This window comes from Metopolophium dirhodum, chromosome 5, assembly GCF_019925205.1.
Source record: "Metopolophium dirhodum isolate CAU chromosome 5, ASM1992520v1, whole genome shotgun sequence".
Taxonomy (NCBI): Eukaryota; Metazoa; Arthropoda; class Insecta; order Hemiptera; family Aphididae; genus Metopolophium; species Metopolophium dirhodum.
The window spans coordinates 19,755,157-19,773,548 of NC_083564.1; the positions used below are offsets into that span (position 1 = coordinate 19,755,157).

Below are 18,392 nucleotides of genomic sequence, written 5' to 3' on the forward strand. Positions count from 1 at the left end.
AATTAATCTCCAATTATTTAATAATACTTAGTATTATTCAATTATTTATTCGATCCAAGAATTAATTTTATCCCGTATCCGGCCTATCCGAGAGATCCCGTATTAGATTTATTTTAAAATTTAATAAGAAGGTATTAATAGAATAATTTAATTACCAATAGCTAATAATAGTGATACTCTGATAATATTGTACTGTACTATCTGTACTACGGTCGGAATTTATACCATTCAAGTTATTCAACTATTGTGTTCGGTGATCAGTTTGCTCAGATTTGTTCAGTCGTCAGTGTTTGTGTAATTGTATATTTTATATTTATTATTTTATAATAAAGTCCTTAGAGCCTAGGCAATTTATTAAATTCAATAATACATTATCACTTATAACTTAAGATTAATTATCATCATACTGTTTTATCATTTATTTTGTTTCCATTTCTTTACGAACTATGTATATTGTAATTTAATCTGTATCACTGTACTCTATATTTTGTAAATAATATGTAATTGGGTTATCTAACCCATTTAATTAAATAAATAAAATTACACAATACCTACTTAAAACTCAGAATAGGGAAATTATGTCCCCAAAAAAGGTCATAGTCATATACTTTTTAATTGCGGCCTGTGTACTTTTAAAACGGGTATCTAAATGCTTTTAAATATTAAATAACGATAAACGCAAAAATTGTATAACGTTTTAATTATGAATAACGTTAAACGCAAAAATTGTATAACGTTTTAATTCTGAATAACGATAAACACAAAAGTTGAATAACGTTTAAATTTTGAATAACGATAAACTCAAAATTTGTATAACGTTTTAATTGTAAATAACGTAAAACAATATTTTTTTTTCAAATGCAAGCCCTGCCTAGGAGCCTTCTATTAAATTTTCAAGCTTTTTTACTCAACAGATAAAATTTTATTGATATTTATAGAAAAAAAAACTAAAAAAATTGAAAACTGACAATATCCGTAAACAGCTCAAAAAAAGTCCAAATATTTTGTACATTTTATGGTGTATAGAAAATGCTAATATAAACATTCAGTCAAAATTTCATGTCCCTACGGTCATTTGTTTTAGAGTTACACCAAAAACCAAAATCTATTTTCTCGAAAACAGATTTTGCGTAAAAATTCCCGTTTTTCCTTAATTTTTCTTTTGTTTTTCACGTCACTTGTGAAAACTACTGGGAAATTTTTATTTTTGACCCCCCAAAATACCAACTAGATTCACTTTCCTATCAGAAAAGTTACTATTGAAGAAAATCCAAGCACTTTTACTGTCCTAAAAGGTGATGACAGACACAAAAATAAAAAAATAAATAAAAAAAAAACACACATCATTGTAAAATCAATACATTCATCGCTTCGCTCAGAATCTAAAATATTGAATAATCATTAATTATATGGACTTTAATACGGTAAAAAGAAATTCAAACTAAAAATTCGGTATTATTCAGAACATTTAAAATCCAGATGTTGCGATTTGGTAATAATTAATCTATATTTTTAAATATAAAATATTTTATAATAGAGACTATTATAATATCAATTAATATGGATCTTTAAATCATTATATATTCATGGAAAAATCATACCTTTATCGAATTTGTTCCAATTTTTTTCTAAAAGACATTTCAACATCTGCAGACATGGTACAAAAAAATGTATAGACTATGGCTTATAGTGGTCTGGTTTGTGAGCAACCACACTCTATCGGCGAACGAAGTTGCGATAATCTAAAATGTAATGATTTAGTGTTATTGAACACTGCAGTAATGTACCTATTTTGCCTATATAATACGCCGGGCAACCCTTGATGCTTACACAAAATGTAGATAGGAACATATTAATATATTATTATATTATACAATATAATTTTATAATATTTATTATTATATTTTTATACCTACACCTAAATTTCTTTTAGTATTTACTACGATTTTCAGCGTAGAATATACACGTAGATTATATTTAGGTATTAAATATTTTACAATAATTATAATATATTTTATTTTATTTTTTATAATAATATAATCATAAACTTCTATTAAATAGGTTACCAATTGTTATGAAGACTTACCTAATCCAGAAGGACTGTAACAACTATAAAGTCTAGAACAAAGATTGAAACTCCGCTTCTAAATTCTGGAAACTGATTTTGAATTTTAAATATTGGATATTATGATTAAATATATATGATTATAAATTATGACTAATATTGCACATCAGCATTTAACTATGCATCATTATAAATATCGTAATAATAAGAATTCATACATGTGCGTGTGATTTGATTTTATCGTTTCTATTTCACAGAGAAAAAAGAAAAATTCAAAGGTTGGTTAATCTTTATATTATAATATTTTGGCTGGGTTTTTATGAAAATATCCCACTGCGCACCGCAACTCCGCATAATACTCCACTTGTCAATATTCATTTCTGGAGTTCATTACGAATAATTCTTTACTTCTGCGGTCAACCAGTTAAAACGTATTTCCGTCAATTATTCTGCCTGTATAATAATTTATTAGATAAATTAATATGTCCGATATCAATATTCTGTCGAAGAGTGAAGCAATGCAACTGGTTTTCAACGACTTGCGAAAAAATACACCGAAACCTTTGGCTGAAAGCTGGTGTTTGGAAAGTTTACGGGTGCATAAAAGATATATGTCTATGCCGAACATGTCTGTAACGGATACAATTTCCTCAGCCAAAGCGACGGAGATCGGGTGGCGATCAATGCCAAATCTAAAGTTTGTGCAGGTCACCAGCGATGTACGAAGACCCGAATCGTCAGATTCGAAGATTTCGCTAAAGGGTAGGCTGTGTCTATCCACCCCGAATTTACCCGTGCGTCAAAATTTAGATGGCGATGCTCCAGAGTTGCTCCAGAGTCCTCATCGTTCGTTTTGGCGCCGCCGGTCGAAGAAATTCGTCAAGCGATTGTTTATAATATTATAATATGTTACTTATTCAAGGAAAATTACAAATCTGGAGTCAGGTATGAATCATGTTGAATCATCCTGTATATTATTATATACTATATAATATAATATATAATAAATTGAGATATACGAAAATCGATATTGCAGGCGTGTTTTGTTAACGCGTTGAATTGCACATAACAATATATTCACGTCAAGCGATAGTTTGGTATTTTCGATGGCAAATTTTACTGAATGTTTATATTTTTATTTTCTATCCACCAAAAAATTTTGAAAAAAATGTTTACTCTTTTTTCTATAAATATCAATAAAATTTTATTTGTTGGGTAAAAAAGCGTGAAAATGTAATGCAAGGCTCCTGATATATTGTTATTGTTACAATAGCAGTTAAAAAATATTAAAAATACATATGCGCATTTTTTTTTATAATCATTTAAAGTTCGAATTTTGACAAAATTTAATAATTATTTTGTAGTTAAAAATGTATAAAATGTTCAACTTTTATAGCTAAAGATTGAAAATTTAAAACAAGGTTCCACGTAAATAGGTATTAATATATAAATTACTTTATTCACAATAATATCATCAAATATACTTAGTAATAAGACTAATATCATAGGCTGACTGACCGTTTTAGCTCAGAATCGTTTTTCTTATACAATAATATTATATCATAGAATTCAAATTTAATACCATCCATTACAGTGACCCACTTGTAACTTACTGCACAGCAGAGCGACACCCACTTACCAGCTTTTTTTACTGTAACCCGGTAGTGACGGATAATTCTGCACAATTCTGCAGGATTAATAGTAGTAAAGTAATGATAAAATTGTTTAAACATGTTTTTCGGTATGGCAGCATTTAAAATCATGCAGAATCGTAATCCAAAAATTAAGTCTGCAGAATTATTTATGTATGTAATACTTGTTGAAGCCATCCAAAGAGAACCCAAATGATTACTTTAGTTTATTATTATAATAATTGAAAAACAGTTTGTCAATGCGAAAAGAAATGTGTTTTTTAATGATTTAAATATTAAAACTTATTTTTTAAGTATTGTATGATGTATATTGACTGATTTTTTGACACCAATGACACCTAACATCTTATGATAATAAATAATAATATATGTATTTGGTACCATGTCTAAAAATGTAGTTTATTAAAAAGTCTCAGCATTTGTCCGAGACTATTGCTACTTCGTCATGTATGTGAAATTTATTTTGAAAAACACTTCGATCAGGGCCGATTGTTGACAAATTGCCCTTAATCGAATCTTTGCTGCGTTCAGATTGATCTTCTGAATTAATGTCAGAAGACAAAAAGGCCAACCACGCAGTGTGGATTAAAAAATGTTCCATCTTGTTTATTGCGTAATATATCAATAATTATATTATATAAATAGTAAATAACAGATCATAACTTAGTCTAGATACGCCTTCGCAACCCATGTTTTCTAGCAATGCTGTCGATACTACAGCTAAGACAACTGAATGTACGTTTTAGGATCAGATTCGATTAGTTTGCATATCGCAGAGGTTGAATACGTGTAACTATAATAACATAAATACTAAATAGGTATTAATTCATCATTTATGTACACAAAATTACCAACTGCCTGATTTATATGAGTACACGTTTATTAGAGATGACGATAATGGACAAATAATAATATGGATTTACAAAAGACGACGAGAGTACGAAAACTATGGTCGTCACCTAACAAATTATACATTATAATAATAATATAAAAATAAAACAATAAAAATGACAATAATTAGCAAAATAAATAAATAAACGTACCGATTTTATGCCTACCAAACATAATGATTAACATGACACAAATAAATAATAATAACACGTAGGTAGATAATATCCATAGTAGGTATATTTACATTTTCAAGCACAATATACTTTTCTCAACTAATTTTATCAATTTTACTAAAATAGTATTTTACTTATATCAGTCCCTGCTGCAATAAATAAATATATAATAAATCAAATATTATTAATATAGGTTGTTATTAGGTAGGTACTATACAAAATCTAATGAACAAAATGTAATACAAAATAAGAAATGATATGATGACACACGTTATACCTATATAATTTTTTATACGCATGCAACAGGAATTAACATGCACAATTAACAATTGCTGTACAACAGCAGAGACGAAAAGTTATTTCTCACAATTTGAATTATTATAACACATATTGTGCTGTTTTAATTTCAAACTATGACACAATTTTGTAAGTTCGAAATTCTAATCCCCAACCAAACTTTACAACTTGTGGTGCAGTAATCAAGTAAAACTTATTGTCATTTTTTTTAGCAATTTTCTGGTACTTGAGTTGGGAAAATGCCAGAAACATGTATACTAGTAACTTTTTGCGATTTCTCTGAAGTGAATAACAGGGGTCAAAATAGAGACATGTGATTTATCATAAAGGAAAAAAAGTCATTTATATTATTAGTAAAAAGAATTTGGTCCTAAATTCATAAAATAAACCCTGTAATTTGTTAACAACACCATGGCTCTGGCGTTGAAACTTTAATAGTAGATTTTTCTTTTAACCATTAGGAAAACTAGTGGAATGCAAGAACGTTTTTAAAGAATTCGTTTAAAAATTTAAGACATTGAACTGCAGTTGACATGAAAATGGGTAAGTATTTTAAACATTTATAGAAATCAAAAAAATTAAGAAAACATGCTAAAATGTAGAAAATATAGTTGTATTGGTATTGAAAAAAACGAGTGAGTTCAATTAAAAATGGATATGAAAGTTCTACAATTTTATAACTTGAAAAATAAACACAAAAAGATACACTTTTGATTTAAAAATGGGTAATTATTCTCTGTAAACACAGTGTTTTATTTTTATTTTTGGAGATGTTGATAAGTGATAAAACAAGTTAAGAAAAGTACTAGAGCTAGAACATACAATAGCCAATCATTATCGACTAATATATTTATATATCATATTATATTGTATTGTCTATGATAACATTGAAATATATTAGCTACGAAGTAATACTAGTTATATATATTCAAACCACTGTTTTAAAGCTCAAGAAATGCAATAATTATAAATTGCAACCTTCGATTATTACATGGAAATAAATTAAATAAAGATAGATAAAAAAAAAACAAGGTATAAAATAATGTAAATTAACAATAAATAATTACTAATAGTCACATTTATAATTTTTTTTTCATATATATTATATCAGTGAGAATTATTTTTTAGACAATTTTAAAGTGTTGTCTAATAAAATAGAATACAAAATAAAAATAAATAATTAGGATAAAAGGATGGATCACATGTTAAGTTAAATTGTTTATAAAATATGATAATATAATAGTAATTAAATATATTGTCATACTTAGAAAATAACGGTATAATAATAATAATAATAATAATAATAATATATGTATAATATATCATTAGCAAAGCTAGTAGGTTATTTTAAGTTAATAATATGTCCTTATAAGAACTATCAGGTGAATATAATTTAGTAAGTATAGTTTAATTTTACTATAGTTGAACTATGGTCGAACATAAATTTATGAGGTCAAGGTTTATTACAATTCTAAGGGTACTTAAAACATTTGATGAAAATATTTTCCTTTGTACATAACAAGATGGTGTTATATATAGGTTCTAGTTACACCCAAAAAATAAATATAATAAAAGATGGAGCATTCCAAGGAGTAGAGAGAACTAACACGGCCGGGAAGATCAATTGGTTAAACGATACAAAAATATTGGTTTTATTTTTATTTTAATAAAAATAAAATAAATAATTTATTATATCATATTCATATTTACTCAATTTAGGAAGAAATCACATCAATGAAAAATGAGATTAATGATTTATAGTTAATTTTTTTGTGATTAATATTATCAACCAGACCCACTAGATCGTGTAACGGAAACAATTATTTAGAACTAAAAGAATTTCCAAAACAAAATTGATTATTACTTCTATTGTGATGGTAATTAACGAATGCGGTTTTTAAATTTAATTATTAACCAGTATCACCACTTAATACAACTTTTTTTTAACTAATTAGGTTGAAAATGCGGCTCATAATTATTATTTTTATGTAATAGTTTAAAATGGCATAATAAATAAAATACTAGCCTAGTGACTAAAACAATATTTGTAACATATATATTACATATATAGATGTGTATAAATTATATTTATATAAACCTAGGTTTCTATATATTACAAGATATAGTTTGCACAATAACTGTGTAGGATATATATATTAGCAAATTTATTTACTATTCTAATATATATATTTACAATGCTCTTTAAGATCTTTTTTTTTTATCAAACTTTTCCTAATTTAACAAAACAAGCATATTTAAATGTATTTTGCTTTAAGTTTTTGTGGTAACTTCTAAAACATTATATAACCTAGTTTTTATAAAAAATAATAAATAAAACAGGACTTTATTATTCAAATTAATGTCAAGAAACTTTTTTTTTATTAAATTTCCAGATATTGAATTTTGAGAAGATTACAGTAAAAGAAAGAGAATCATCACACATAATACTCTAGTATAATAGTACTATAGCAGTAGTAGTGTACTCATTACAGTTTTGGAAAATTGAAAACAAAAATAATGATGATGTTTATAAATTAATATAAAAGAAACCTACATTTTAATTATTCTCCATAATAAATAAATAAAAATATTTTTTAATTTTACCACTTAACATCTTTGGGGTCTTGGCAACACTTGTTATCCACATACATGTACGCATACAATTTAAAATACATTAAAAGAAAAACAATTAAATAAATTACATAAAAATTATAATAAAATAAACTATACGATCTCAGACTTAGAACGTTTTAATTTATGTGTATTCACAGATGATTTTAGATTTGTATGCGTACATGAGGCTAGTGTGTGCGTGCATAATGCAAATAAAACAATAATTCAAAATCACAAAAAAAATAATATTCCATGGTGTTTTTACACGACTATTAGTTATTACCAGAGTTTCAAAACTGGTCAGCCAAAAGATCACAAATTTCAATGGATACAGGTTCTTTGCTGGACCTTACCGTCAAACGATACATCTGTAGAAAATAAAAACAATCAATAAAAACAAAAACAAAAATTACATTTGTATACATTAATATTAAATTCCATTCATAACTAATTGTATGAAACAATGGGGATACATCTTAATGATTTTAATATTGTCTATGAAAACTGTTTTGGATGTCTCTATTTAGTTTTTTTACATCAATAGTTTTGTATTGAAAAAATGTAATACGTGAGATAAATTGATAAACACTAAGTAGTAAGTAATAATACTATTCTATACTCGCCGCACAATAAGATCATGACCAGTCGCACATTCAAAACAACATACTCCACCGCACCACTCATCGCTGTGACCACTCCCAATTTTAAATACGGAAAGCTTCATGTGACAACGGTCGTGCACGTGTTTACAAAACAATAGAGTGTATGTGGTTCAATTTGCAACAGCGCTGTATAACTGTGATCAGATGTTTGGGGAGCCAATCAAAAACCGCCTGACGCAAAACCGTCCGCCGCCCGGTCATGATCTTATTGTGCGACGAATATAGTTACGAGAGTTATTCCACTCTGTGAGGATATAAGCTGCCATAAATACATTATAATAAAGTAATACTACCACGGCAATAATAGCCTTACACATCTCCTTGGTAAATTTACTTTCCCCCAATATGTCACAATAGTTACACGACAATTAATCCTCATTAGGTCTGACACAAGCTATGGTTATAAATTATACTTTATTTATATTAGTTTAATAGTATAATGATATAAATTAAAAAGCACTGCTTTCATTTCAATAGTTTGAAATGTTAAACTGTAATTAAAATATATATAATATTATGTATTCAATAGTTTAATTTAAAAATCTAGGTTAGTAAGATGTTTAATAAAACAAAATAAAAAGTATGCTATCAGGATAAAAATTATTTTGTACACAGCTTTGTACTCTACCTAACCTATCATAATTTATCACCTATACTCAAAATGTTCCCCACCTAAAATCATTATTTTTTTTTATTATTATAATTTTAACATTTTTTAAATAATTGCATTTTATTTATTTAACAAAAATTAAATAGTCAGAAGTAGTAACCTCACATAACATATTTTTTTCACTCAAAAAATTTTATTAACCATAACATGGTCTTGTCATACCCTGCCAGGATTGAAAAAATCCAGTTTACACAACTACAAGTTGAAATGGGATTTAAAGTTGTTTGAACAAATATATTTGTAAAAAACAATGTAATTTAAATATATTTTGGTTTTCTATCAAGATGATTATGTATGAATACTGAATAGTGTAATATAGAGCAATATTATACATCAGATGTTATAATTTTTATTCAATTGAGAATAACCAACACCATTCAAGACTTATAGATCTAAAGATCTCTGAAATATAATTGATAAATGAGTGAAGTTGACAATGATGAATATAACATCAGAAAAAGAATTATTTAATGGCGTCGGAGCCGGTGGATTATTAGTACAAAAACAAGTCTTACAGGAAGACCGAAGAACTCTCACGCGGTGTAGAATATACGGGTTTTGTCAATTTTTTTTATTTAAAAGAAGAGAATATTTGGCAGGACAGATCACAGACTGATTTCCAAAATTATAATTATAGAAGCTAAAATATGCATTTAAATAATGCACAATATTTGTTATTTTTCAAACGTATTTTTCTAGCTCTCATTTTCGTTGAAATAATACACCGTATCAACCACCTATAAAAAGGTATCGCGCAGTAGATTAGTGGAACAGTATTATAATTAAGGCAACAATTAAAATATAAAATATCACTGTCAAATTCTATAGAATTGCAGAAAAATTGAAAAACCAGCACTTTAAATACATTTATGGCACAAAATTATCAGATAATGTCCCACTTTTCATATTAAAACCCACCAAAAATAAATTATGACCAGAATAGTCCCCTTGAGAGATTGATGAAGTTGGGGAATGATATCCGGTTTGGACTTTTTCTATTATTAATATTGTATTGGTGAATTTTGTCTTGAAACTAGTTAATCATTTAAGTTATTAATTTGTTAGTTACTATTTTATGTACAGTTTAATTATTTGGCATTACTTCTATGTCTATTCAATAAATATTGTCCGTACATTTACTTATGTCATGTATTATTTATTATTACTGTACTTGAGCCATATGGTGTTTATCTTAATAAAATAAAATAAAAATAAATAAATAAATGTGGTAGTATACAGTCAAAATTTATAATGAATTAGATCAAAAAAAAGTTTTAATATTTATCACCTACAAATCACAAAGAAAAATTTACCGTAGGAAATTAAATGGTCTAGCGATGTCAAAAGTCTAAAAAAAAATGACAATCGTTATTTTTAGTCAATAGTCATTAATATTAACTCAAATCAACCCCCAAAAAACAAAAGTAATTTATAAATAAGATAAGATATCAATAAGATCTAGTTACAAATCATCTACTTCATTCATTGGTTGGCACATGTTAGTATGTAGGTACTTAACATTTCTTAACAGCAGCTATAAATACATACCTGAGCTTGTTTATTGGGTTCTAAACGTAGCAAACATCCAATCTGTTGTGTTTTTGTATGAACAATACCAGCACAAACAAAATTGTCAGGATTTGGATCAATGCCATCTAGTAATTGCATACCAAATCCAGATAGTTTTGTCCTTGTTGATACTTGATCCATTGGCTGTGATGCCTTGAAGATTTTTTGAGACTTTTGAGGATCGTGATTACTAAAAAATTTAATTTAATTTAAATAAATTAAGAAAAACTATAAATATAACAGTGAAATAAACGTTTAGTTGTTGAGTGTATACAAATATAATTTAAAAATATGCATAAAAAAAAGTATTCCCAATTACCTGCCAAGATTCTTCCACCGAGCAAAGAAAGACTCACTGTTCATTTCAGTTGGTTCAAAAAATTTATTTAAAGTCACTGGTAGCTTCACGGAAACATTTTGTGGTACTCCATTGTACACAAATGAAACATTTATAACAGGTGTGTCTAAAACGAAACATTTTCATTCAATACAGAAATCATTACTTATTAGAACCGAGAAAATAAGAGATATTAACCTGCGTATTCTTCTACACATTCAATAATTGCCAATTGTTGTATTTGAGCCCCAGCTTCCAGAACTGGCTCAATAGGCTTAATTTGTATAGCTAATTTAGTGACCCAAAGATGTGGACTAGATAATACTGTAGCAAAATTCTATAACCCAAAATTATACTTTAACATTTTGTTATGTTTCATAGCACGAAAACTCACCTGCAGTGGAATTGTAGTTTTGTTGCCATAAAACAGACCTAAACGTCCCAAATTTCTTTTAAACTCACATTTCACACCAACTTGAATTAATTCACTTTCAAATAGTACTCCATTGTTTTTACATATGAATCTATAAAATGCACGTATTAAAATACGATGTTAAATAATACAAGACATAAGTATTTAAGATTTACTTTTTTGGATTATAATTATTTTGACTGGCACTCAATGAGTTTGAACCCGTGGATCCTCCGCCACCATATAAATCTCCCAAGACATCAACTAAAACATTGGCGTTACTTGTATGTGTTGTAGATGCTACTGGTGTTGATAAACCTAGCAGATCTGCAGAATTGCTGTTGGACTGAAACATTTGTTGACAAATTAAAATTACATAATACTATTTATAAGTATATCATTATTTCATTACATTGGTGTGATTATTAACATGATTATTTTGATGACTTATTGGAGAAGGTTGGGGACTATGGTTTTCTAACGTTTCAGTTTCTGGCACTCGACCCGGTTTCTTCTTTTTTAGGACAGCCAATATTGATGATTCACGTTCTGGGAAAGATGGCATCTCTTCCAAAACTGTAGCCTAATGGTTCAAAATTAAAATACAAAATAATTAAATTGGGGAATGTGTCATACAATTTGTTTTAAGAACATACCAAAACATCTGTCGATACAATTTTTGACAGTTGCAAATACTCAGAAGCTCGTTGTTGTAATTCAGCATCAGCACTTCGTAAATTACTATCTTGCTTAAGAATTTCCTGGATTGTAGTTTTTACTTCAGGGAACAAGTTAATGAATTTTACATATGTTGACAGTAATAATGCTCGAGTCATTGGTGAGCATAAATGATACTATTATTCACACAAAAATAATTATTAAATATGATTAACTTATTTATGAATATTTTTACTCATTATTACCTTGGAATGTAATAATTGAAACTGGACATTTGGTGCAGATCGAGTATCACCAGCAATCAAATTACCAAACTCTCCAAGGATGTAACCACCGACTTTTACCATATTCTCGTGACAAGCAGGTGCTTGTAATGCCTAAAAATATTAAGAGCATGATAAGTCATATTATTCTAACAATAACTATAAACAAAAAAATACCTCAAATACAGTTTTGGCAGCATAACCTTGTACATCATCTCTATTAATTACAATTTGAATAACACGATACCAAACTTCTTCAGAAACATAATCTCCAGCTATCCTAATTAAATTTAGTATAACATCCACATACCACGTGTAATCAGTTGCATATTTTTCAGCCAATATAGCTACCTTCAATACCTAAACATCAAGTATTCATAAAATAAAATAATACTGTATTAATCATTATTAAATAAAATATATACCATTTCTTCTCTTATTGAATAGTCAGCAGTTTCTAAGTAATTCAACATTTCCTGAACTATTTCCTCAGAATTTGACTTGTCACACATAGCATAAAGTAAATCGACAGCTTGTTGTCTAACTGAAACATCTTTTTCCATCTATGGAATAAAAAATTGATTTATTGATAGTATATCATAAACATAAATGCAAACATAAAAATAATGTCAAACTTATATAATCATTGTTGACAAAAGAATACGATATATCTCCAAAATGTGATTTTTTCAGGAGACACATAAACCTGATACTGGTTTCGAAGATGCTAGAATATATACGTGATAAAGTTTCAAAGTTTATATTCTTTTTTTTGATTTTGTTTATTATACATAGTATTTTCACTTAATTATGTGTTTACATTTTTGATATTTTTGAAGATACCACAGATATATAAAAATAATATATTTTTTTGTATCTGTGGGAGATATTGCATCGTCGTATTGTGTTTTGTCAACGATGTTATGTAAATACTAGATAACTTACTTTCATTGATAATATAACAACTTCTTGATGTTTTTTGACAGCTTCGTGTGAAAACTCAGAATTAGCCAAAAGGCACATGGACTCCAAAGCTAAATATCTCAGATTTGTTTCTCGGTTAGATAAAAATTGACCCAGCTGATTACAAGCTCTCACAAGTAAATTTGGTTCGCTAAAAAGAAAAAAAAAACAGTTAAGATGAATGATGATAAATATTTTATTTTAATTTTAATATTTAACTATTGACTTACCTATCGTTGTGAATAATCAAACTAATTGCTTCAAATAATACAGCGTTTTTAGCATTGGAATGTTGCACTTTTTTTGATTTTGGAGCATCTTGTGCTTTGTTTAAAATAGCCTCCAAACATTCGTTCAATCTAACCCTCACACCTGCATCTTCTATTAATTACAAGTAATAAAATTATTATGACGTATTAAGCCTTTGTAAAAACTATTTAAATTTAATATTTACCCGGAGTTGAATAATTTTGTAAAAGTCTAAGTAATTTAACAGACAACCATGGAGCTGGGACGAAGTAATAAGTATAATCTTGAAGATCTGTATAACTAGCAGTCACAATCTATACAAATTATCAAAATTATTATCATTGTATATGATGTGTATATGTGCTTTACTTTACCCTGGATAGCCTAGAAACTGCAAAACTGACACAAGCTTTATATTCTTTTGGATTTCGTTTTACAAGTGCATCAATCAGAGAAACTGCAGCTGTGACTACACCCAAATGTTGATCATTTAACAGGTGAACAATTCTTGATGTCCACTCACTGGCACCATTTGAATCTATGGGTATGACATCAGGGTTAGTACGTAAAAGTCGTAGAAAACATAATGCTGCTGACTGTTTGACCACGTCCATTGTGTCTCTATTTAACACAAATACACATAAGTTTCAAGTTGAAGATTTTTTTTTAAAAATATTTCAAAGTATACATACCCTGAAACCAACAGCTTTGGTATATCATAACCAAATGCTTCGGCCATATCTCTACTACCGATATTAGCAATACACTGCATTGCTAAATTTACATGGATAGAATTCCTAATGAAAACAATCAAATACAAATGTTAGACATGCATTGAATTAAATATCTAACATTCTAAATTCAATTAATAAAATGTAAACGTACCGAGATTGCAGATCATTTTTAATACTTTGATTAATAAGTTTTATTAAATCACTATTAGTATTTACTAATACTGAAATAAACAAATAACCCTAAGAAAAAATGCAAACATTAAAAACAAAACTTATTTATAAATGTATATTCATTTAAGAAACAAAAAATATAAATGCTCTACTATTTATTAAGATAACAGAATAGTAGAAAAATTAAATTTTAAGTAGAATTTTACATTAAAATTAATTAATTTTATGCTGGTGGTAATTATGCTATATCATTACAAAATTGTGTCATATTAATAGCACTAATTAATGTCATATTAGATAATAACATATTTGAGTTATTATAAAAAATAATAAAACAACAATTTAGACAAACAATGAAATTATTTGACATTTAACAAATGTGTTTTTAATAAATCCTGCCAACCAATAAAATATGTAATAAATCATAAATTTTAAATAGAGCATATATATTATATTTAATTAAAAGACATGTAGTGAAAATAACTCACAATTTGTTTTTCAGAATATTTATTGGAAGATAATAAGTTGACAGCCTCCATATGGCCAAAATCGATATCATGGCCTAGTAGAAATATGAATAAGAGCTTGCAAACATATTTCTTTTTTTGATATCCGTCTAATGTCTTGTCACCTTTGAACTTGCTTCTAATATTGGCTAATTCTTTATTGATTCTCTTTATTTCAGCCTCTTTACTTTTACCTAAAATATATATATATATTAGGTAATACACATTTGCAAAAAGACAAAAATTTAAATATAATAATAATGTGCTTTGGTTCAAATTGTTATCAATATACTATGTTAATATTAATACATATTATATTAAAATGTAATAATATGCATTTGTTTCAAAAGAACTGTACTATACAACTGTTGTATATAGAACTCCTTATCAGAAGATAAAATAATTATCTCTAGTCGTAATGGTCTGTTTTGTGTTAAAAAAATAGCATTCCAATATACCTAATAAATGTTTTTTAGCATACAAATGACAGTTATAACATAATACATATCGATATCATGTTATATTATTTGTATTATTATAAATACCTATATAATTATAACATACTGTAATATTCAAAATATTGTGGATATTGTTTATATTAAAAATCTCTATAATTTAGTATTTATAATACCTAGATGATATGTATTTCTTTGCCAACTGCCTACAAAATACTGAAATGAAACTATTTTAAAATGCTATCAAATTTCTAATAGTAAAATGAACATTCAAAAACAGAATTAACAAAATTAAACAGATACCATCTGAATTAAAACCAAAAATTTCATAAAATATTATATTCTTAACCTTATTTTAGTTTACACATAACATATTTACACAGATATCTGATTGTTTTTTATACTGACAACGTAGTCAATTCATCTAAGTAAAATATATTATAAAAAAACATTTACAATTTCTGATGTCTGAAATGAATACGGCCAATCCCCGCATACCATCTCCTCTGACGGCCGGCATGATTACGGTCGTGGAAATAAGTGTTTGACAGTCGTGTACTTTACATCTAGTTTGTCAAAACCTATAACACACAATATAAGAAATAAAATGAATAAAAATTTGTGGCGCACACAAACTGTGGCGGGTCCAAGTCCTAGCTGGTTGGCCGGTCGTCGGACCGACTGGGTACCACGGTTCCGCTTCGGGAGAGTAAGAGAACATTTACCAATAGAGGCGCCTAAGACCGCTTACCGTTTGACAATGGTGGTGGAGTAGAAAAAAAATTATTGCGCTTAATAGACAGTTTCCTGTGCGGTCAGCGTGTCGGAGGAGCAACCCCCCCGCACTCCCCCCGGGGGACGAGCGAAGCGCTGAAAACAGCCAGGCGAGCGGTAGGGCGGGACGGGGGGAAAGCGGCGGTTATCAATGAACTGGCCCACGTCGTCCGACCGTCACCAGGTCACCACCACCACACCCCCCTGGACGCGTCCAGGACCGCCAAATGCCGATCGAATCGGAGCGAGTCGAGTTGCGTGTGCCTACTGCTGCAGAGGTATAATATGAGGTGCAAGCAGTACGGCGGAATCTTCGCAAAGGGGTAAGGCGCGTACCGCGAACGAGGACGTGGACCCGTGACGACTTTAGCGTACTGCTGGTACCTGCTGGCGGTATCGGCGTGACGGAGTCATTCGAGAGAAACAAGTGGCGAGTCAGTCACCGGCTCTCTCCGCTCTGTCCGGACCGGACGCTCCGCCGGGTCGGTGCCGATGGGGTGTCACTCTGCGTCAGTGCGCAACGGCGGCCGCGGTAGACATGGCGGCGGATTTCAGCGCACACGAAAGCGTTCGTCGTCGTCGTCGTCGCACCTCCCGATTTTTAAATTTCGTTCGATCTCCGTACTCGTCTCGTAGACCTGGTAATAGTGTACTACGGCAGTACGGCGGCAATCGGCGTAGTCGCAATCGCACTCGCAACTCGTAGACGTCGTCAACGTCCTACTACTCCCTTCCCGCCCACTCCACGACCGCGTCCGCTTCCAACACTCGTCCCGCTATCACACCTTCCGCACGCGCGCTATCTGCTGGGCGGACATCGCGACTCGCTCGCCATGTCGAGCAGCGCAAAGCCGCTGAAGCCTCGTCTTGCGGTCGAGAACGAAATAATAATACGTCGAGTCTGTCGAGGGGAGCGACCGGACACCCGCAGCTGCGCACCTACAAACGTAACACCCGCCTACGACAGACATACGAGTCCGGAGACGGCTTACGGTCACTTTAAGTAGAATATTTCGCCCCGTTGCTGATTGCTTATCCCGCGAGTACGCGCCGATACCGGGCACGTCTGTTGGTCACACTGGGGAAGCGCACCGAGACGCACAGACAGAGTGAGCCAGACGTGTGCGCGCGCAACGATGAGTATCCCGATAACGACGGCAAATCGATCGTCCCGCCGTCCGAGTTCCGTATATCAGTGCTCAATTGACAACATTACGCTACGTCACTCCTCAGTCCTAATTCTTCGGAAATCAGAACCGAGTCACTCCCGCCGCCGGTCTATCAGCCGACCTGGGCGTTTCCCACTTTCCTCGTCATCAGATCCCGATCGTGGCGGTCGACTACTGACTAGACGGGACCGTTGGGAGGGGGATGAACCACGAACGCACATAATATTTTGATATTCGCCAGCGAGGCGAATCTTCATGATTAGGACATTGGGTCGATATAAAAGATTATGTTACATGTTGCAACATTGAATATTGTCTTTGGAAGGGCTTCGGCCTTTTCGCTATCAAATATTATTTCTTGACATAAATATTGTAGTACAACTACATTGTCTACATTCCTACAACTGTAGTCCATATAGTCGTATTTCTTAATCGGCTCGTCGAAACTAGGAATCATAATAATTATGGATATGATATTATTATGAACGATTTTGTGATCAAGTGTCAATTCGATTTTCGAGTGATCGGAGCACTCGTCGCTCGGCAGTCGGCACGTCAACATTCGAGTATTCGACATTATCAACAATCTCCGAATGTCGGACGTCCCGCCACCGTCGAATGCGGCATGAGCCGAAATGCCGAATTGCCGAATGCCCGAATGCCGCCGCTTATGGGATTAGCGAAATATCGGCAAACGGCGACGAGTGACGACGGCCCCCGACGATTGCGACCGTCCCGACGGAACGCTGTTCGGCCGTCCTGGCCGACAGCGAGCTCTATCCGGCAAATTGTTTTTCGATTTGTGCACTTTGTCTTTCCGTGCGTGAATTTCCGATTTCGTTTTCCCACCGAACGACCGAACCTCAACTCGACAGCCGCGGCCGAATGACGTGCCTGCTCGATCAGCAGTTCAACACTCGGCAGGACTCGGTGGACTAAATTATAATTATTAATCATTATCATTACAACAGTGCGCCGCCCGATCGGAATTTTCGGTAGATAATTTATTTATAATAATATTATACATCGTACTTACGTAATAACGCAATAACAATAATGATTACGTCGTCTTCGAATTGCCGTGGACGT

The 18,392-nt window shown here is 30.7% G+C and overlaps 1 protein-coding gene across 2 annotated transcripts; it reads right to left on the minus strand.

The window, feature by feature from the left end:
• Positions 1–4,532: 4,532 nt before the first annotated feature.
• On the minus strand, positions 4,533–17,125 carry LOC132944381 (AP-2 complex subunit alpha). 2 transcript variants are annotated; one of them, XM_061013689.1, is made up of 20 exons: positions 16,519–17,125; positions 15,817–15,941; positions 14,888–15,099; positions 14,380–14,468; positions 14,187–14,291; positions 13,869–14,115; positions 13,700–13,808; positions 13,476–13,626; positions 13,228–13,396; positions 12,708–12,845; positions 12,460–12,642; positions 12,265–12,396; positions 11,998–12,195; positions 11,754–11,924; positions 11,518–11,687; positions 11,324–11,453; positions 11,128–11,266; positions 10,912–11,056; positions 10,572–10,782; positions 4,533–8,059 (listed from the first exon to the last, which is right to left on the minus strand). In XM_061013689.1, exons 2-20 carry the CDS (start codon positions 15,878–15,880, stop codon positions 7,982–7,984), a joined length of 2,841 nt encoding a protein of 946 aa, XP_060869672.1. In that variant the 5' UTR covers positions 15,881–15,941; positions 16,519–17,125; the 3' UTR covers positions 4,533–7,981. The 2 variants fall into 2 exon arrangements, with proteins under 2 accessions (XP_060869672.1, XP_060869673.1); XM_061013690.1 differs by lacking the exon at positions 16,519–17,125 and adding an exon at positions 16,112–16,196.
• Positions 17,126–18,392: the final 1,267 nt, after the last annotated feature.

What these genes read in the sequence shown, in the direction of transcription:
- LOC132944381 (XM_061013689.1), bottom strand. Translation starts at nt 15,880, where the DNA reads ATGCCGGCCGTCAGAGGAGATGGTATGCGGGGATTGGCCGTATTCATT. An exon ending in AAAAATGATCTGCAATCTCG is followed by an intron (nt 14,292 to 14,379) that starts GTACGTTTACAT and finishes TGTTTTCATTAG; the next exon opens with GAATTCTATCCATGTAAATT. An exon ending in CCAAAGCTGTTGGTTTCAGG is followed by an intron (nt 14,116 to 14,186) that starts GTATGTATACTT and finishes TGTGTTAAATAG; the next exon opens with AGACACAATGGACGTGGTCA.